At 50.5% G+C, this 21,371-nt stretch overlaps 1 protein-coding gene across 1 annotated transcript in view; it reads left to right on the top strand.

Annotated features, from left to right (window-relative positions):
- The first annotated feature begins 11,236 nt into the window (after positions 1-11,236).
- The window catches only part of Vsig10 (V-set and immunoglobulin domain containing 10), a 31,399-nt gene continuing 21,264 nt past the window's right edge, over positions 11,237-21,371 (top strand). Inside the window, exons 1-2 of the mRNA XM_050159053.1 lie at positions 11,237-11,972; positions 18,478-18,759. Coding sequence (XP_050015010.1) covers positions 11,912-11,972; positions 18,478-18,759 — 343 coding nt within the window. The 5' untranslated portion in view covers positions 11,237-11,911. The remainder of the gene's footprint in view (positions 11,973-18,477; positions 18,760-21,371) is intronic.

Raw genomic sequence — 21,371 nt, 5'->3', positions numbered from 1 at the left:
GATGGCTCATGTCTTTACTTCCAGCACTTGGAAGGCAGAGGTGGGCAGATCTCTTGAGTTCAAGGCCAACCTGGTCTATAGAGCGAGTTCTACAGCTAGGGCTACACAGAGAAACCCTGTCTCGGGGAAAAAAAAAAAACAAGGACAAAAATCCATTTCTTCATAAAGAAAACTATCAGAACCCAGGGAGTTCCCTTTATAAACTTGCATATGAGGTTCTGATGATTTGGGGTTTATTTTTGCTCCCCGTGCCTCCATTTCTTTATCTGTAGAATGGGGACACAAACCCCGAGGAGACTTAAAAGCTGGAACAGCTCATGCCGCTGTGCCCGGTGAGAGCAAATTCTACCTTCTTGCTCCTGCCAGTTCTTCTACTGCTGCAGCGGAATCCCTGATGATCTGTCAGTTATTATGCGAAAGAAGCAGATTTGGCTCACAGTTCTGACGCTTGACAAGTCCAAGAACACGAGCCAGCATCCAGAGGCTTCTATACCCTGTCCCATCTCAGAACGCTGGAGGAGTGAGTGTGTGGGAAAGAGCAGAAGCGGGATTGAGGGCTGTGGGCGGGACTGAGGGCTGTAGGCGGGATCGAGGGCTGTGGGCGGGACTTGAGGGCTGTGGGCGGGGCTGAGGGCTGTGGCTTGGTGACTAGGGGGCTTACCAGCCCCCGCACCAGCTGTGTGTGGAGGTGTAGCTTTCCAGCAGGGAAGAGGTAGGGTTCAGAGAAGTTCAAGGTCGTCCCTACTACACAGCCAGTTCAAGCTAGCTTGGGCCACAGGCCAGACAGGGAGAGGAAGGAAGGGATGGGGGAGAGAGGTAGAGAAAGTGTACCCAAGAATAGACTCGTTGTATAGCAACCACCTCGAGCTAACTATCACTGCCTAGTCTGTGACTTGCTCCTCCCATTAAAACAACACTAGGAATTAAGGTTTCTAGATACAAACTTTGGGGGACATATTGCTGCTATGAGCGATGTGGGCGCATGAAGGCCAAGGTCAGCATCAGGAGACTTCCTCCTGAGCAGGGTCTCTCACTCGAACTCAGAGCTTGCTGTTACAGGCTGGTCTAGCTAGCCAGCTCACTTCCAGAGTTCCTTGCCTCAGATAAAATAAAAAATAAATCTTAAAGAAGAATGAGCGGCCAGGCAGTGGTGGCACACACCTTTAATCCCGGCACTCGGGAGACGGAGGCAGGAGGAGCTCCAAGTTCTCAGCCAGCCTGGTCTGTGGAGTGAGTTCCAGGACAGCTAAGGCTTCTCAGGGAAACTCTGTCTCAATTTTTTAAAATTCTATTATGTGTATGACTGTCTGCTTTATGTGTGTGTGTCCATGCACGTATGTGCCTGGTGTACTTGGAGGCCAGAAGAGGACATCAGATTCGTTATTATAGGAGCTACGGGCCGTTGTGAGTCACCATGTAGATTCTGGCTGACAACCAAACCACAGTCTGCAATAAACCACAAGTACCCTTAACCTCTGAGCCAGCCTTGGTCTTGGGATTCTTAAGGCAAGGTTTTCTGTAGACAGGCTGGTCTTGAACTTGTTGTGTAGCCCAGGATGAGTTTTCCCACCTGATCCTCTTGCCTCCACTTGCCAAACGCTGGGGTGAGAGGAGCGAGCCACCGAAGCAAGTCTGTGTGCTAGGGTTTTAGTTAAGCGGACTTGGGTGTGGTAACACAGGCCTTTAGTCCCGGCTTTCTGAACTCTGAGTGTGCAGTCAGCTTGGCCTACATAGTAAGTTCCATGTCACCAAGGGTTGCATAGCGAGGTGCTGTTCCAAAAGCAAAAACATAATTTAAAGGGGGGAGGGGGACAGCAAATGTCCCTTAAGAAATACCGGCATCAACCGTAGGAAAACACTTCTTTCCCAATGTTCTCAAGACAGCCCTGATTTTATTGTTAGTAATATCTCATCTTCATTTGTGCAGGTGTGTGTGTGTGTGTGTGTGTGTGTGTGTGTGTGTTTGCATTTCTTGCAGCTGCTCTGGGGCCAGAGCTAGTGGACCCCCTGGAGCTGGGGTTCTAGAATGCTGTGCGACACCCAGCCAGGGCACTGGGATCCTCTGAAAAAGCAACATGTTTTGATCTTAGCAGCTGAGCCATCTCTCTGTGTAGCCATGAATCTTACCGTGTTCTTTCCTCCTCTTTTTCAGGTGCTGGGACTACCTCCCTCCCCACCCACCCCCACCCCTGACACATGCTAGGTGTAAGAACGTGTAAGAACAATGAGGCAGACAGACAAACTTGATCTCACCACTACTGGAACAACGAGGGGCCCACCGTTTCAGAGGGATGGAGGTTGCTAGGCACTTGGAGGAGTTGGAGAACGTGTGCATACATAGGTAGCTCCCAGGGAGTTCCAGCGGCTGTTCTGCATCTTGGCTGGGAGCAGGGTGGGTTGTTTCCCACACAGCATGTTGTTTCTGCAGCTGGGGCTGAATGGCCGGGCTAGGGCTAAGCCACTGTTTCTGGGTTGTACCACTGCCCAGTACAACCTGACTCCATCCTTCATGACCCGAGGCTATTACCTAGCGTACCCCAACTCTGGAAGGGTAGAAAGAAGGGAGAGGGGGCAGCGTTTCAGGGCAGGGGACTTCTTCCATCTGGAGGGCACAAAGGTACCGATGGTGAAAGGGACATGTGAGGTGGGATGGGGGTTGGTAGTTTTCAGTCGGGGGGAATTCAGGGACTCCCACCCCCCGGGGCAGTGAAAGCTTGTAGTGTTTTTGCTGGAGGAACAGGGTGTGACAGCTGAGAAGGCAGGGACCAAAGATAAAGTTGATAAATTCATACTGACTGGGCCGGCCAGTGCGGTGTTCCACAATCCCCCAAGCAGTCCAGACGGCCTTCCAGAAAGTACTGTCTGTTTTGTTTTGGACTCTTTCTAATACTCATTTGGCAGTCTCCGGGACTAGGCCAGATTGGTTTGCATTAAAAATAACATTCTTCCCCTAGGAAGACATAGAAGCCTCCCTGTTGGCAGACATTACATCTGAGGTTTGGGAAGACCACCACAGCCAGGGAATCCTTTTGATTTTAGGGTAACTAGGCTTTCTTTTTTTTGTTTTTTGTTTTTTTTTTTTTGTTGTTGTTGTTTTGTCTTGTTTTGTTTTTCGAGACAGGGTTTCTCTGTGACTTTGAAGCCTGTCCTGGAACTAGCTCGGTAGACCAGGCTGGTCTCGAACTCACAGAGATCCGCCTGGCTCTGCCTCCCGAGTGCTGGGATTAAAGGCGTGCGCCATCATCGCCCGGCCAAGGTCGGGTCTTCCATAACCTGGTGGAATTGACTGTGTCCTTCCTGTTGGAGTCCTATTGCTGTTGTGGGCCCAGGAGGCTACTGTAGGGTGAGATCCATCGGGAGGGCTTAATGGGACCTTTCGTTTGGATATCAGTAATTAAAACACGTGAATCTGAGAACAGTCAGGGGGAAATGAACGATCCAAGGGAGGAGGAGCCAGAGTGGAGAGAACTAAAAGCCCCCTACATAGGAGGAAGCTTGAGGCTGAATTTTTCTCCGGTCCTGTGTCTTTGGGTCCCGTCTCACACCAGTTAGGACATGGACACAGCACGGCTGGTGGAGAAGGGCAGGGATGGCGTCCCCAGTGGTACTCAGGTCTAGCATGCAGTACTGCGGCAGAGAGTGGGCTGGTCCTGAGAGACGTGAAGCTGGCCTGAGATTTCTCTACGGTGTCTGAGAGATGGTGAGACAGCTTAAACTGATAGAGAGAAAAGGCTTTAGTTCTGCTAAAGGCCTGGAACTCGCACGCTAGACCAGGCTGGCCTCAACTTCACAGAAATCCACCTGCCTCTGTCTCCTGAGTGCTGGGATTAAAGGCATGCGTGTGCCACCACCAACCAGCGGCTCCAGCTAAATGTTTTAGTTCTGAGTCCTGAACCAAGGTCCAGAGTGGCAAAAATAGGAACAAGTTGGATGAAGTTGGGTCCCCGCCTCAGAGGTCACCTGCACTGCGTTGAACGGTTTAGGGTACAGATTTCTTTCCGAACTGCCAAAAGGGACGATATGAAAAGGACACAGTTAGGAGTGCCTCAGAGGAGGGTCCTGGTATCCACGGGGTCGCAAGAAGACCCAACAGATGGCAGGAATCTAGAACCAAAGTCAGGAGGTGAGTGACGGCAAACCTGTGAGAAACGGGAAGAGACAGAGCTCACGTGGGTTATGTTTAATAAGGTTAAAAGCGATTGTACAACTGGCTAGACCATGCACCAGAGTCCTGGAGGAGACTGGTGAGCAGTTTGCGACATCAGACTCCTGTCCGAGGAACAAGCACCTGGAAGCTTCGTAAAAGAAGTCAGGTAAAGTCAGCATCTCGTTGACAACTTAAAAGAGACCTAAAATCCTAGTTTTTTTTTTTTAATTTATTTATTTATTTATTATGCATACAACATTCTGTCTGAAGAGGGCACCAGACCTCATTACAGATGGTTGTGAGCCACCATGTGGTTGCCGGGAATTGAACTCAGGACCTTTGGAAGAGTAGACAATGCTCTTAACCGCTGAGCCATCTCTCCAGCACCACCACCCCCCCTTTCTTTTTCCTGGTCAGACCGTGTCCTATCCAAAGGAAAGGGTCCTCCTTGGATGTGGGGACATCCTACCATGCAAATGTCTCATAAATTTGGCCAACTTTACTCAAGCATTTCATTTTTTATAATCAGTTTCTCTAATATACCTGCTTTTGAATAGTATTTCACATTAAGCAAGTTTGCATTAAACTTGTTCTGCGTTATCTGCTTCAGCCTTACCTCTGCCGGTGATAGCACAAGGAGAGGACTGTGTAACGGGGGACGTGAACTGGTCTCCCCCTCCTAGCTTGTCCCTGTACATGAGTTACATTTGAACTTAACATAGCCACAAACAAAATTTGGAGCACATTAAAGAATTTGATCATTTATAAAGTAACTGATATTAACTTTTAAGTCTTAATTATCTTTAACAGTTTACAGTAAGTAACTCTTATAAGATTAGGATTTTATAATTTTATCCTCATTAAAGATTTTGAGCCTTAAAAGTTATCATTTTGAGCCAGGCAATTAGACACGCACCATTAATCCCAGCACTTGGGAGCCAGAGGCAGGCAGATCTCTGAGTTCCAGGCCAACCTGGTCTACAGAGCGAGTTCCAGGACAGACGCGTTACACAGAAAAAGCCTGTCTTGAAAAACAAACAAACAAACAAACAAAACAAAAGTTATAATTTTGAATTGAAGGTCTTTTAGTACTAAAATAAACCTTAAACCATTCAGTCTATGGAAAGAATGGGAACCTCATTTCCCAAGCCTTTTATAGTGAGTGTACTTTTATAAAAGATAAAAATTTTGTATATGATTTAGTTTTTCCAAATAGCTAAAGTTTAACAAAGTTAGAAAAGACATAAGTGATTGGACATACATCTTTAAGTAGGATTTTGTTAGCATGAGTGGACCATTATAATCTTGGGAATTTAGATACATCATGTTGTTCCAAATTACGATTGTCTGTATATGGACTTTCAACTATTAACTTTTTTGGTTGTTGCAGATTTTAGATTAAAACAACAACAACAACAAGAAAGTGGGGGTGGGGTGGTGGTATTCAGAGAGCTAAACGTTGTTATTACATACATACGTATGCACACACACATACACACACAAACACACATCAACCGGGCGCTGGTGGCACCAGCACCAACACTTGAGAAGCAGAGGAAGAATTCTGAGTTTGGTGCCAGCTTGGTCTACAGAGTGACTTCCAGGACAGCCAGGGTTATGCACAGAAACCCTGTCTTGAAAAAAACAAAAACAAACAAACAAAAAACCAAAACTATGATGTTGGAGTTATTATTGCAAGATTTTAGACAAAGGGTCCCTTTTCACTTCTTCAAGTAAGAGCATCCTGTTAGCTGGCTTTATTATGTGCCCGTAGCAGACTCCGCCCTAACCCAGGACTGAGACCTTGGAGGAAACTATAAAATAAACACACTTGGATCTGGAGCCGGCAGGCCAAACCCATCTGCAGAAACAGCTCTGCAGTGAAGTGTTATTATCCACATCCAAAAGCTACAGATTGAACCCAGGAAGCTACATCTCCATAGGTGGTTTGTATTTGTCTGTAGATGGGGCAGGCAACCTGAAAAGCCCAAGAAGTAGACGTAAGAGCAAGAGCAAAAGGGGCAGAAACAAAGGAAGACCAAAGGCACGTGCTAAAGATGCCCTAAGAACAAAAATACCATCGTATCTCAGGGAAAACAGGCTGGGAGGGGCAGTAGAAACAGCAGGCACCAGGACACACTCGTGAGTGGGAGCTGAGTGGCAGGGTGAGATGAGTTAAAGGAGCTTGGTGCGGGCAGCGGCGGGGGCTACATGAGGGAGGGGCTACATGAGGGAGGGGCTACATGAGGGAGGGGCCTCAATCCATTGGCCGGTTCATTTGCACAAACTGTCTAGGTCTGTAGGTCTGTGAAATTTACCCGGGCATCAGTGGTGCCGCAGGGCTTTAATCCCGACCTGGGAGCCAGAGGCAGGTGGATCCCTAAGTGTGAGGCCAGCTTGATCTACAGAGCACACTTCAGGACAGCTAAATCTGTCTCAACAAAAACTAAAAACAACAACAAAAAAAAAAAAAAAAAAAAAAGGAGGAGGAGGAGGAGGAAGAAGAACCTTTAGCATTTGTTTAAAATGATTTGGTTTAAACTTGAAATGACAGGCAGAACTGGTGGAGAATCCCACACACACACCATGGGGAAAGATGAAAAAAAAGTGCCCGGGCTCATAACACTCACAAAGTCAGTTGAACCCAAGAAGTTCCCCGAATCTCGAAGACTTCCTGATTTGGAGAAAGAGTGAGAAGCTTCCAGGATTCCTGGGGTTTGGGTGGGCGCCTCTGAGTTAAACCCCCGAGGAAGGATTACCTTGTTCTGTAGAATTTGGGTGTGTGACAGCAGCAATCAAACTGTGAAAGGGAGAGGAAGGGACAGAGGAAGATGCTTGGGGAGGACTTGGAAGAGTCGAGCTGGGTGTACACAGGGCATCAATAAAGCCCCGGGAACCAAAGTTCCGTCCATGGGACTTGCTTGCACTACTTACTCTTGGAGGCAGAGGCCGCAAAAGACCAGAGGTCTCCGGTCAGACTGGCGGCTCTTTAGCCTGTATAGCAAGCTTAGAGGGTGTCCATTGTAGGAACCAGCCATGATGGGTTAAATAGAAACAGACCACCCAAAGGAAGTTCTTTACTTCCAACCATTATCACCTGCCAGTGCAGGACTTAGCCATTGATGAGTTTGATGGAGGCCTGAGTCTCAGTAGTTTACCCTGAAGCAATACTTGGTTGCTGGAAGGACCATAAACGGAGACTGTCCAGGTACCAACCAGGAACACACCATCCAAAAAATGGCTAAGGTTCCAACTGTTGTAGATAAGCTCACTGCCAGCACACATTCACTGGGACACCCCTGGACAAATGTCAGCCAACCAGAGGTCCTGAACCTTAGAAACCCCTCACCCCCCACCTTTACTACTATAAAAACCCAACTCTAACAGAGCTCGGGGCTCTGCGTTTATTCAAATATGTTGGACATGCGGAGAGACTGAGTTTGCAAACTTGTATAAAATACTCTTTACTTTTACATACAGGACTCGGTCTCCTTGTTGGTTTTTGGGGGACATCGCGGATCTGGGTATAACATCCATGTCCCCAGAGGAATGTCCCCAGGGAAGAAGGACCCTAAAAGGATCTCAGGTTTCTGCAACAGATGTAAGAAAACGAGGCAGAGAGGCAGACAGATTGGAACTCAGCAAGCAGAGAGGTGTTACTGGGACAACTGGGGGCCTCAACCTCTGCTAGCCAAGTGCTCCAACACTAACTCCAGCTCACAGAGCTCTATCTCCACAGATTAAGACACAGGTCAAGCTACACGTCCCAGTTCTTAGCAAAAATAACACTGTCTTGGCCACAAATCTATGCAAATAGTTGAGTATCTAAGTGCAGGAGACAGGAACCAAGGTTACCCCTTGGTCCTCTGACCCGCAGGTCCCTTTTTTGAGGGCTACTTGGAGTTACCTCATCCAGACAAAAAGGAACCTTCTCAGCCGTGGGGCTCAGGAGAGTGAATGCGTGTGCTTTATTATCTCCCAGAACCTGCTTGGCTGCTCTCACCTGCTGGTGTAGCTGGCTCACCCACTTCTGAGCAGCTTCCCAGGTCTGCTTCTCTGGGAACCCTGACAGCCATCTTCCTGTTCCTCTGAGAGTGGCAATTTCACTGTCTAAGGGGTAGATCTTCCTTCCAAGTCCCGTGGGTTTCAGAGCCACAGAAATTCACCATCCCGGTCTCTGGTCCTGAGAGGCCGGGTTCAGTTTGTGTACGGCAAGCTCATGTGAAAACTCCCATTTCCCCTCCCACCCTACCAGCCTCTCTTCTTGGATGCTTTCCTGCCTTTTAGTTTCTCCAGGTTCCAGGCAGCTGCAGCAACAGGCTTCTCCCCAGGCTGGTCCTCACGGGCTTCTCCCCGCCCCGCCCCCGGAAAGCTCCAGGGCATACGTCTAGGTTGTTGCTAAGACCCCTCTCTCAGTCACCTCGAGGGACAGGAAGAGTAGGGCAGAAATAATTGGCACAACACCGGCTCGCCTGAGTTTTCAACGACCCAGACGGCTGACGCAATCTCCACGAAGCAGTCAGAACCCGGTCAGTTCCTACCCGCCTCTCCCTCCACGGTATCAAGGACTAGGGGTGTGGCTCAGTGGTAGAGCACCTGCCCAGCATGCTGGAGTCCCTGGCATCCTTTTCCAAGCATCTCAAGAAACAAGCAAAAACGAGGCAGCAGCCTGAGACCTGGGTTCAAATTGTGACCCTTCTATTTACTTCTGTAATGAGGTCTCTTGGAATCACCTGGAAAGTGGGGGTGGCAATGTCCACCTCTCTGGGGAGCCAAATGCCAGCGAGTGACTAGGAGCTAGACAGGCAGGCAGACAGACAGGGAAATTCTGCCTAAAAGACAATGGAGATCCGAAGCTTTCTCACCCTCATGGCCGAGATAACAGCCTGGAAGTCTTTTCCTCCTGCCAGCAGGGCCTGCAATGGCTGTTTGTGTCATGTGACAAAGTTCCTGCGGAGCTGCCACCCAAGATCTACTCACTCCAGATAGGGAACCCAGGGAATCCACAACAGACCAAAGTTCAATCTGGTGAACCAAAGAGTTTTATTGGGGTTACTCACAGGAGTGTGGGTGAGAGGTTACTTACAAGAATGGAAATGAGTCAAAGACACCTGTATCATCGAAGCCTGTCCCAGCTTCCTGGGACACATCCTGGATCACACTGTACATCCGGCCCAAGGGGTTGGACTTGGGTATCCCTGAGCCCTCCGCTCTGTGGGGACGCTCCCCACACCTTGCCTCCCTGTGGGGACGCTCTCCACGCCTTGCTGTGTGCTTCTTCACCCTGTGAGATTGTTGTGATCCAGCTGCCCTCACTCCCCCTGACTGCCAGCAGAACGTCCTTGTGGTCTGTATTTGACAAGGATGTTTGTGTTCTTTCTAGCCGGTGGGTCTCCACAGAAGGAGTAGAGGTATAAAAGGTTGCTGGGCAAACTAAAGGTTGCTGTTCTTCCACCTGAAAAGAAGCCTCCCTGTCTCAATCCCGGCACACCCCACCCCCACCCCCAGTCTCGGCTCTCCAGGCTGCGCAGGCTGCTGCAAGATTTTTCCTGCCTTTTAATTCGTTGATTGGTGGTGGTGAGGAGGACCCAAAGCAGACAAGACCAGCCATGTGTAGCAACCTAGACAGGTGTACCTCCTCATTTAAATTTTTTTTTTTTTACCTTATTCTTTTTTTACTTGTGTATACCAGTTACTATACACATGGACACGAAGGTGCCCTGGGAGACCAGAAGAGGGGGCCGAGTCCCCGGATCTGGAGTTACTGGCAGTTGTGAGCTGCCTAATGTGCTGAAACTAAACGCAGGTTCTCTGCAAGAGCAGTAGGCACTCTTGGCTGCTGGATCATCTTTCCAGGCCCCCGCCGTCCACATTTGATTGTGGGATTTAGGGTCTTGGCTCAGATGAGATTCCTATGACAATGCTCAATTTTGTCTATCAAAATGTTGCTTGACTACTTTGGGGTAAGTCAAGGCACTTTGTCCTTATATAGCCCCTTGAAGGTCTCTTACTGTTGCCTCTGTCCTGCCTGAGTCCCCATGGGGAACCTCAGCTGTCCAGCGAGTCTTCTTGGCAGGGCTTGTCAGGCCAAGGTGTTTCCCAACACTATCCCTGACCCTAATCCGAAGGGGTGGCTGTTTCCTCTCCATGATGCCCAAGTATCCAGACCTCTATCCCCATGGCCTTAGGTGTCATGGAAGAAGTGACAGCATTGGAACTTGGTTGAACAGGATCTGGAGGCAGATAAGTGAAATCTAGCCCTGGTTTTACCAACAATCAACTTGTCTTGGAGGGCAGCTCGAGGGAGTAATATAATAGACTGCCCTCGTAGAAAGGGGCCGCAAGGTATTTCAGGTCCAAGGGTTGTGTAGGAACTTTGTGGTTGAATCAGCAAGTTCTGAAATTCCCCTTCCTGGGCACCATCAAGGTTCCAGAACATTCCAGACTCTTAGCCAAAACATTGCTGGGCAATGCTTCTACCCACAGACAGCTTGTTGACTCCAGGCCAGAGAGTTTGCCTGTAGAGCCCAAGAAACATCAAAACCAATTAACATAGCCAGGCACGGAGTGGCATGGTGGACCCTTGTAATTTCAGCACTTGGAAAGCTGAGGCAGGAGGATCGCCTCAAAATAGAAGGCTGAGTGACATGGTGTGCCCAACAATAATACACATCCATTTAATACATAAGGGGTGGCGACTAGGTGTGTGGTCCTGGGGATAACAACAGGAAGTTGGGGTCAACAGGATAAACACCTTCTGTTTACAGATTCCAATGCATTTCTCTCTAGGAAGCCCCATGGGGGTGGGGAGCTTTTCAGAACAGAACCAGCTATTTTTATTTCAAATTTAGCTTTTCCCCATATCTTACTTCGGTTTTGGGGTGCTGGGATGGAAGGTGCTGGCCCTATACGACTGAGCATCATCCTCAGCCCTCCCAATATTTTTTTATAAGGGCTGGGAGAGCGGAAGCTGAGGGACGCCCACCTCCCGGAACCCACAACGAAGATTCCACGGCGCCGACTACATCCTTGTTTTGAACGCGGAGCTTCTTCTCCCAGAGCTGTTTCAAGGGCAGATATCCTCCCAAGGGCCCAGCAGTGGCGGTGTCCACCAGATCACCGAAATGGGACGCCAGAAAGCTGATCCCGGAAATGTGCTTCGGGGATCTGCCAGGATGGGAGGGCGGGGAAAGTAAAAGGAACGTGCGTGGGAGCACCTGAAAACAAAACTCTCACTTCCCGTGTGGTCGCGACCTAAGTTCATTCGAGAACCAGAGTCTCGTGGTTGCTTTTGGCCGGACGGTCGAGGGATCGTCTTTCCCTGGGCTTTGAGCGATGGCGGCGCTGTGGTCCGCCCCTGCACCCGAGAACCCAGATGACAAGCGCGATAAAGCTGCAGGGCTGGGACGGCGCCCGGTGCTCCGCAGCCCGCGCGCAGTTCACAGGCCGGGAGCGCGTCCCGCACTGGCGGGTCGGAGCTCGGGGCCGCCTCCTTCCAGGCCCCGAGGGACTGGGATCGTCGCACAAGGCCCTCCTCCCGGCCAAGGTGGAGGAAGTTGCCGGAGAGGCGGGAGGGGGCCCGCGCCTGTTGTTTTCCGCCAGCCGGGCGGGCTGGGCGCAGGGGCGGGGCGCGTGCCCCAGAGGCGATCGCCCGGGCTCGGCCGCAGCATCCTAGTTGGGGAGCCCCTTGCAGCGGGCCCGGGAGCCCCAAGAGCCCCGCACACCCAGAGCCCCGCGCTTCCCGGGCCGTAGATCTCTGGCGTGATGGCCGGGTTATGCGTCCTGCTGTGCTTCGGGGCGCTTCTGGCCCGCCAGGGCTCCGCAGGTAAGGGACCCGCCACCCCCAGCATGGGGACTCGAAAGCTCTGCGATCACGTGCGGCAGGGCCCACCGAGGGGCACGTGGAGGGGAAAGTGGTGGTTTTATTTATTTATTTTTCCCTTTCCCTTTCGTTCCTAACTCTGCGTTCTGGTTTTGCCCGCGGCGCCGGCGCACCCCAGTGTAAGCTTCCATTGGTGTCCGGCTCCCCGCCTCTCCCAGGTTGACCTGGGCTTACACCTGTAACGTGTGGAGTTGTTTCTCCACACCCTCCTCACTGAGTGAATCTACCTGTGCGGACCCGTGCGTTCCAAGCCGCGCCGTCCTCTTCTCTTCTATTCTTTTTTTCTGTTTTCTTTTTGCTTTTTCTTTTGAAACCATTTCAGGCTTGACCAAAAATTCCTAATATACCTCATTTACCCCGTGCTGTTGCCAAAAAAAAAAAAAAAAAAAAAAAAAACCGCGCGGGTCGGGGGGAGGATTGTTTAGTAAAATATGTAGACGGTTGGGAAAGGATGTTTGAGTTTTAACTCGCCAGCGAATTCGTGTCAACTGTGTGCAGAAATGTTTGGCGGGGAATGGGGGGGGGCAGGCAAACGAAGCCAAGGGGTGAGTAATTCCCCAAGATGCTTGGGAAATGCTATTTTTTGTGCATGTCCCGGGTCCACCCCATCCTCCTGCTATCCTTGTAGTAAGAGGTACGCTATTATACCTGAGCTCCCTAGCAGCAAGCGGCAGAAGCAGAAGTTCCTAGTTCTGATGCCCTTTCGATATACTTCTTTACATTTGCTTTTAATTGTCCTATAAAATCAGCGACATTGTCTGGAACCTATGTTTCTGGTATGTATGGAAAACTCTGAAGGTTTCACAGCACAGGGTCGGCTCTCCCACCTGGGACTGGGCAGTAAGGTATCTTCTGCGTTATTTAGGAATATGACCCCAGCCAGATTGGTTCCACTTTCTCTTGCTGTGTTATCCCCTTATGGTCATGGATTTCGTTTTCTTTTTCTTTATTTCTTTTGTCATTTTCTATGGGTGATGCATATGTTCTAGGTAGCCACACCACCAGCTCCAGTTATGGTCAGTTCCTGATGGCTTTTCTGGACATTAGGGGGTCACTGTCAATCTTCTGTCCTGGAGCTGGAAGGAGCCTGAATGTTCATTCATACTGGCATGAAGTTGCTTTCAGAGTGACTGATCGCTTCTTCCCACTTGGAGACCTCCGTCCGCGGCTAAGTCCTCTTAACGTGCTTGAGTCGTGGTCTCACTGGATAGTTCTGGTTGGTCTCAGATTTGTCTTCATCTCACTCCAGAGTCCCCAGTGCCAGGATTCTAGGCATGTGCCACCACCCCCGACTTTCTGCTCAATAATTGCTATGCCCAGATGCTCAGGCTGGCTTTACCTGTGTGTGTGTCTGGGACGCCCAGGGGTTGTGCCTACTTTAGTCGTTTTCTTTTTCAAGTTGAGAGGTGGGACAGGTGTCTTCCATGACATTGGTGCTTCAGCGTCACCTGGAGGGTTCCTGGGAAAAGACAGTGTTTGGGTATGCCTCTGGCTGTGTAAATGAGGATAGCGTCAAGACAAGCATGGGGCTGGAGGAATAGCCTGGTAGAGTCTTGCTCCTCTCTCTCCCTTCTTTGTTACATAATGTGAATTTAAGCCCCCCCCCCCCCCCGCGCCAACAAAGCATCTGCAGCAGTGAATGTTGCTGAGCAGCGCAAGCATTCATTACTCTGATTTTTAGGTTTTTTTTATTTCATTTTTTTGTGTGTGGGGGTATGTGTGTTGCATGGCATGTGTAGAGGTCAGAGGACAACTTTGGGGGCCAGTTCTCGCCTTCCACTGTGTGGGTTCCTGGAATGAGGTTTGATGTTGAGCACCTTTACCCACTGAGTCCCTCACCAGCACTGCTGATACTACGCCTTACTCTGTCCAAAGTGTGAGACCCAAGTAAATCCTTCTGACCTGGAGCACTCCCAACCGTGACTGACCTGCATCTCTGTGGACACGTGTGGAGCCCCGAGCGTCAACAGGGTAATGAGGATGTGTGTGGAACTGATGTGTCTTTAGGAGCCTCCCTCTCCTTGTCCGTAACAGACATCACCAGTCGATGACTCTGCAGCCGCATCACTGATTAGATGATTTCTAAGGCCATATTTAGCTGCAGGTGTTACAGGCAGTGGGGTGGGCAGAGCCAGGGGAAAACCAGCCAGGCTGTCGTCTTTCTTGGAGAAGACAGGAGCTCCGGTGTAGAGGTTAAAATTGCATGAAGGCTGTTCTAGGCTAACAGTCCCTTATTCCTTGGCTGAGGACTACGAAGGGACAGCTGTTGGTCTGATAGAACTAACTCTACAGTGCATCTTTCCATGATGGAAGTCACCATGTGAGAGCCTGGGTTGATAGCCTAGTCATTTGAAAATGATGTGCTCGCTCTGTGTCTCTGTCTCTCTGTCTCTCTCTCTCTCACACACACCCTCCCTTTTGAGTCAGGGTCTTTTCATAGCTCAGGCTGGTTTTGAACTTCATCTTCCTGTCTCAGCAGGATTGCAGGCGTGTGGCACCAGGCTCGGCTGTAACAGAGTGTTGACTTCGTAAATTATCACTCTCAAGTGTTTCTTGCAGTTTGAGAGTGTCTAGCATCAGCTGAATCTCTGCCTCACGGACACTGGCCTACCTCACCTCCCCCCCCCCCCCCCCCCCCCCCCCCGCAGTTTTTTCTGGTTTGAAAGCCTTTTGGGAGTGCTGCAACCAGGATGGACAGACTCGGGAACTTCTTCGTTTTAAATATTTATTTAACTTTATTTTATGTGCATTTGGTGTGAAGGTGTCAGATTTCCCTGGAACTGGAGTTACAGACAGTTGTGAGCTGCCATATGGGTGCTGGGAATTGAACTGGCAACCTCTGGGAGAGCAGCCAGTACTCTTAACTGCTGAGCCATCTCTACAGCCCATCTCAGAACTTCTTGTGGCCTGATCCAACTTCAGTCTTTTGAAAGGAGCCTTTTCTTATCCCAGGAGGGACAGCAGCTCAGACACCCATGACGAGGTCGCCAAGAAGGTGGTGGCAGTTCTTCTTTTTTTAATAACAGTTTTATTGAGATATAATCGACATACCATAAAATCCATCCTTGGGCTGGGGACGTAGTTCAGTTGGTAGAGTGCTTTTCTGATGTGGGAGAAACCCTGGATCCCATCTCCCCTGAAACCCAGCATGGTAGTGGCGCGTGTCTGGGGAAGCGGATGCAAGAGGGTCCTGATTTTGTGGTTATCCTAAGCTGTGCAGGAGGTCAAGGCAGCTTGGACTGCTTGAGGCCCTGTCATAATAAAGTATAATACAGAACAAAATAAAAACCACTCTGTTGGGCCAGTGACGTGACTCAGTGGGCAGAGAGCTTGCTGGGGAGGTGACATGAGTTCCCTCCTGGGCACCCTCCCTGCTGTGGTAGGAGAGACCACACTCCTGAAAGTTGTCCTCTGACCCCCCCACCCCCACCCTGTGTACTGGATGATATGGGGCACAGCAACTGCCCCTGCCCCTCATTAGTTACCTCCAGGACATTTTTAATCAGCCCAGCAGGTTCTGCCCAAATTCTCATCCCTGTGGCCTCTCTAGAATGGGGTGTTGATTGTGGAAAGTGCTGGAATAGTCTCAGTAAAAATGGATTGCATTTGCTGGACGGTGGTGGCACACACCTTCAATCCCAGCATTTGGGAGGCAGAGGCAGGTGGATCTCTGAGTTCAGGGCCAGCCTGGTCTACAGAGAAAGTTCCAGGACTGTAGAAGGAGCTGTGGACAAGCCTGCTTTTTGTCCTGCCTGGCTCCCACACGGCTAGCTTTATACCCAAAATAACAGCACACAAACTGTATTCATATAAACTCTGCCTGGCCCATTATATCTAGCCTCTTCTTGGCTAACTCTCATATCTTGCTTAACCCATTTCTAATAATCTGTGTAGCATCACGAGGTGGTGTCTTACTGTGAAAGATTCAGCATGTCTGACCTGCGTCCATCTTGGGCTGGAGCTTCATTGCATCTGCCCTAAAGAGGAGCAGCGTGGCATCTGAGCTCACTTCCCTTCTTCCCAGCATTCTGTTCTGTCTACTCCACCCACCTAAGGCTGGCCTATCAAATGGGCCAAGGCAGTTTCTTTATTAACCAATGAAATCAACAGATTGACATATGACCTTCCCACATCACAGGACAGCCAGGGCTACATAGAGAAACCATGTCTCGAGAAAAAACACCAAAAATACATAATTAATTAATTGGACTGCATTTGTTCCTTGTTCTGCACTGTCTAACCCCCGATCAGCTGTCGCTTGCCCTTCAGCCTTGAGCAGGCGTTGGAATCCTACACAGAGGGCTCCTGGTTCTGATTGAGATGGTTTGGGGGTGCTGACAATTTGTCTTTCTGACAAAGCTGTCACTCTGGGTTCAAGCATTTTCTCACACTGCCCCCAACGGTATTTCCTTGAGTCAGGGTCTCACTATGTAGCCCACACTAACACCTAACGTTTGACCTTCCTGTGTCTGCTTCTGAGTGTTGAGACCCCATATGGCTGTCCTCACATCTGGCTTTGGTCTTTCTGGGCACTTGAATTTGCTGTTCCCTCTGCCTGGGACTCTGGCTCCTTCTGCATCCATCCCGTGCCTACTTGTCCATCAGATCCCGCTCTGCTTCCTGAAGGAAGTCTTACCTGGCACATCCCTAGCTGCCTTGGGAGCCCTTCCTGTCTCCCTGCCCCTCACCTCTACCCGTCTTGCCAGTTGTGTGTGTGTTTTCCCACTAGCCTGTGAACTGTGTGGTTCTCCTCTGTCACCGGCAGATCCACAGAGCCCAGCACAGAACTGGCCTCCCAGTGCATACACAGTGTGTGCTGCCAGCCCATTCATTCCTGCTTGATGCTGCCCGAAGTGATTAACTCCATGGGGAGGGAGACCAGCAGGTCTCATCCCTACCCCCACCCCATCTGGGTGTCTAGGCAACAAGATGGCTGCCTGATGCCGCCGTGTGATTGAGGACTAACAGATGGCCACGTGGAGAGGGCGATGCTTACTGCTCAGTACCGCCCGTGTGATTGGATAGGCAGTTCTGCTGATCTGGCCTGGGTCCTCACAGGTGAGGATGATATGCCCAAAGGCTGATCTAGGCACTTGCAGCTGGAACCTCTGAGCCCCTCGGCTCTGCCCCATGTAGGGGTCATGCTCACATTGCTGCTGGCGCTAAACCTGTGCTCGTGGACAGCAGAGCATGAGGAAGGGTCCCTCTGAGGTCATGGTGTCCCCCACCCCCATGGGTTTCATTTCTGTTACTGGGCAAAGTACCTGATATAATCAATTGAAAGGGTGGGAAGAGTTTGTTTTGTCTCACAGTTCCCGAGGGGTGCAGTCCATCATGACAGAGAAGGCTTGGCGGCAGGAGCTTCAGGCCATCCCCTTTCAGGGGCCTCCATCCAGAAGCAGAGAGAAAGCAGAAACCTTCATGTGGCCAGGCTCAGTAACCCCCAGAGCCCACCGCCAGGGACTTATTCCTCCAGCACAGCTCCACCCCCTGAAGGTTCCAAACAGTGCCACCAGCTGGGGCCATGAGACTGTGGGGGACATTTTACATTCGAACCACAATACCGCGGCTGAACATGTTTAATAAAATGGCTGGAGATTTGGCTCTGGGTTTGTTATGCCCAAGTTCTGTCCCCAAATGAATTTAGGGAGCCGGATTTCCAATACAAATTACATGAGGGTTTTTACTATTCAAACTCAGGTTTGGACCAACACCTTTCCAGCACCCCAGTATGGGGGGGGGGCAGAAAGTGTGGCAGGGAGCCCTGGGAGGGTAGAACTTTTAAAGGGGAAATGTATCAGGGGAGTTCATGTCCTGTCATCTTGGGACTGGGTAAGGAGGGCATAGGGTAAGGTAGTTTCTGAAATCATTGGTCAGTTTTTGGACGTGAAAACCTAACAAAGCGCCATACATTACTGACAAGGTATTTTAAGGACAGGATGCCTCTTAGGAGTATCTGAACCTCCTTACATTTTATGGCCCTGCTCCTTAGCTCCTTAATTGGCTATTTTTAAAGGTGTCTTTTCAGATTTCTGCTATTGCTGCATATTTCTGGAGCTGAGATCTGTGTGCCGCCCCCCAGCACTGTATGACATGTGGGACAGCATGTAAATCCCAGCATTTGGGAGGCGGGGACAGAAGTTCAAGGTCTGTGCTTGAGTAGTGTTCTGTAGAGAGAGCTCAGGGCCAGTCTGGGCTGTGAAGAATCCACCTCACACGTGTGCTCATGCACTTGAGCTCAAGGCCATTCTGGGCTGCGTGAGACCCTGCTTCACACGTGTGCTCACGCATGTGAGCAAAGGCCAATCTGGGCTGCGTGAGACCCTGCTTCACACGCGCGCTCATGCGTATGATCGCCACATGCTACTAAAGAAGAAAATCCTACTGTTTTCAAAGGGTTGTTGCCCATCAGCCAGAAAAGGTGTTGACACTTAACCTTCCCTTACAGACCTAGGTGCTGTGGCCATCGTCGAGGTTCATGAGAACGTCACTCTCCACTGTGGCAACGTGACAGGACCCAGGGGCCCCGTGACCTGGTACCGGAACGACTCAGAGCCCGTCTTCCTGCTGTCCTCCAATTCTAGCCTCCCTCCAGCCTCGCCGCGCTTCTCTCTAGAGGACGCAGGTGCCCTGCACGTGGAGGCACTGAGCCTGGAGGATGACGGCAACTACACCTGCCAGGAGGTTCTGAATGAGACCCGCTGGTTCCCTGTGTGGCTTCGGGTGGCCAGTAAGTGGGACTGGAAGGGACGGGCTTGGGGAACAGTGAGAGCCTGGGGAAGAGGTCACTGTCAGTGTGGGCTTGAGTGATAGGTGATTTTAATCTGGGTAAATTGGAGGCCGGCCTGAACTCCATAGAGAAACCCTGTCCCAGAACAAAACAAAACGAAGAACTGGCCTGTGTCTGCGGAACTGCAGCCAGGGTTGTCCTCTGTTGGTCACACGCATGCGCACACACCTGCAAACAAATGCACAAACGTCCCTGAAATCAAGTGAGGCTTTGTACTCCCTGAACACATCTGATGCAACTGTGGGAAGTCCTTCGCTGGGAAATGTAGGCCCGTGGGTAACAGTTCTCCACAAGAAGTGGGGGCGGTGCCCAGAGACTCACCTGCAGCAGAGCCTTCTGGGAAAGAGTCCTGAACCACAGACCCTTCCGGACCCTCCTTGCTTGCTCCTCATTGGCCACTGAGGAAGACCCTGGCTTTGAAGGGGACTTGGCTTCCTTTTGCCCAGGGGGTTTGGGGGTGTTGAGTGTCTCCGGCTCTACATCCCTGGAAGGGCCTGGTGCTGCCTGTCCTCGGCGGTCCACACGCCTGAGCTGAGATCTAGGTCCTGCTGGCTCCTGGCTCCTCAGCCTTTAGTTTTGTTGTCCTTAGTTCAGGGCCAAGGTGAAGTTCTGCTGCGCCCGATGCACTGATAAGGTAAACTGGCCGCAGTTGACTCGACCTTGGCCAGGCGCCTGGGGTCTGCTGCTTACAAAGGTGACCGGTTTCCCGTGGGAAAAATGCATCCCAAGGTCCTAGCAATTAGCGCATCCAGGCCTTTTCTTCCTGCCTCCCTCTGATCTCGCATCCTCCCTCCCCATTTTTCTTTTTGGAGGCGGAGGGTTGTGGAGATAGACAGGTTCTCACTGTGCAGATTAGGCTGGCCTTGGATTCACAGAGATCTGCCTGCCTCTTTCCTTTATGAGACAGTCTTGTTAAGTAGCCCCAGCTGGCTTAGGAGTAGAATGCTTACTTAGCAAGAGTAAGAACATGGGTTTTGATCTTTCATCCAAAAAAGGGGAAGGAAGGGGAAGTGGGAGAGAGGGAAAGAGAAATGAATTTACTTATGGGTGATCCTAGCACTCTGGAGGGAGAGGTGGGACTATCGTGAATTCTAGGTTGTCCTTGGCTACGTAGGGAAGTGGAGGCCAGCCTGTGCTACTTGAGACTCCAGTCTCGGAAAGCAGCAAAACAACAACAACAACCACCCACAAAACACAACAGCAACAATAAAATCCCTTGCAGCAATCCTCCTGCCTGTCTTCCCAGCGCTTGGGTCACAGTTTCTGTCTGGGTGTTTGAATGGGACTCAGCGAGAGTCAGGCCCTGGGTTTGCTTTATCATTTCACTTTGGTAAGTTGGTCACGTTTGTGTGTTTGTGTGTGTGCGCCATCTTAAGGAGAAACATTTGCAAATATTCTAACGTGGCCTTGGGGACCAGGGAGGAAAAATCTCAAGCTGTTCCAGGCTGTACAGGTTCTTATCTGTAGGTGACCTTGGTTATCCGGGGGTGCGTGCCACGAGGGCGTGTGTGCCTCTGTCCAGCTGTGTCTAGGTTGGGAGGTTTCTGTCACCAGTGTCCCCTGTGCCCCAGTGGGAGTCAGTTTTCTGTAGGCTATGGTGGGGGGGGATTTAGCCCACCTGGTGTGGGCACCACAGGAGGCTGTCACCCACCACTCCCACCCAAAGAGTATGTAGTGTTATGTTCTGCTAAGGGTGAGGCTAAGACTAGGAACGTGGCTCAGTGTGTGGAGTTCTTAGCTCACATACATGAAGCCCTGGGTTCTCCCCAAAAGCACAGAAAAGCTAGGAGTGGTGATCGCTGCACTCAGGAGGGAGAAGCTCAGATTTGACATTCAAGGGTTTCCTTGGCTCGGAGTTCATAGCTAGCCCTGTCTTTGGAAAATAAAAATGAATGGGCGTGGAGACATAAACCAGCCACTAAGAGCACTGGAGGGGACTCGGGCTTGGCTCCCAGCACCTGCATGGGTGGCTAAGAACCGTTTGTAACTCCAGTTCCAGGCGATCTGCTAACCGCATTAGGCATGTACCGGGCACACCTACACACATGCAGAAAAACCACCATACATGTAAAATAAAAGCAAACAAATAGTGAAGTAAATAAGGTCAGATGAGGGGTGGGGCCATAGTCGTCTTAGCACTCTAGTGTTCTCAAGCCGAGCGAGCAGTTGCAATGGGTCATTGGAACTGATTGGCAGGAAGACAATGAGGAAACAGGCTTGTATCAACTGCCAATCCCCCTTGGCAGTCGGCTGGGGCATGGTCCTAGCATCCTGTATATCTTGTCTTGCGGTCTCAGTGAACTTCCCTCAAAGGATGCCTCAGGGACGGTCCATGCTCCCCAAACTGAGCTTCTGTTAATACAGACCTGCTCGTTGATGAGTGCCGAGAGGGAGTAGTGGTCCCCTCATGCTCAAGGTTTGATTAACATGGGTGTCTTGGGGTTTCTACTGCTGTGAAGAGACACCATGACAACTCTTAGAAGTTGCCATTTCATTGGGTGTCTTACAGTTCAAAGGTTTAGTCCATTGTCGTCACAATGGGATAGGGCAGG

The sequence above is a fragment of the Alexandromys fortis genome, unplaced genomic scaffold (assembly GCF_014885135.2).
Source record: "Alexandromys fortis isolate MF-2015 unplaced genomic scaffold, M_Fortis_MF-2015_v1.1 scaffold_90, whole genome shotgun sequence".
Classification (NCBI taxonomy): Eukaryota; Metazoa; Chordata; class Mammalia; order Rodentia; family Cricetidae; genus Alexandromys; species Alexandromys fortis.
Note: the sequence above shows the minus strand (reverse complement) of the source record. Positions and strands in the feature narration are given on the sequence as shown.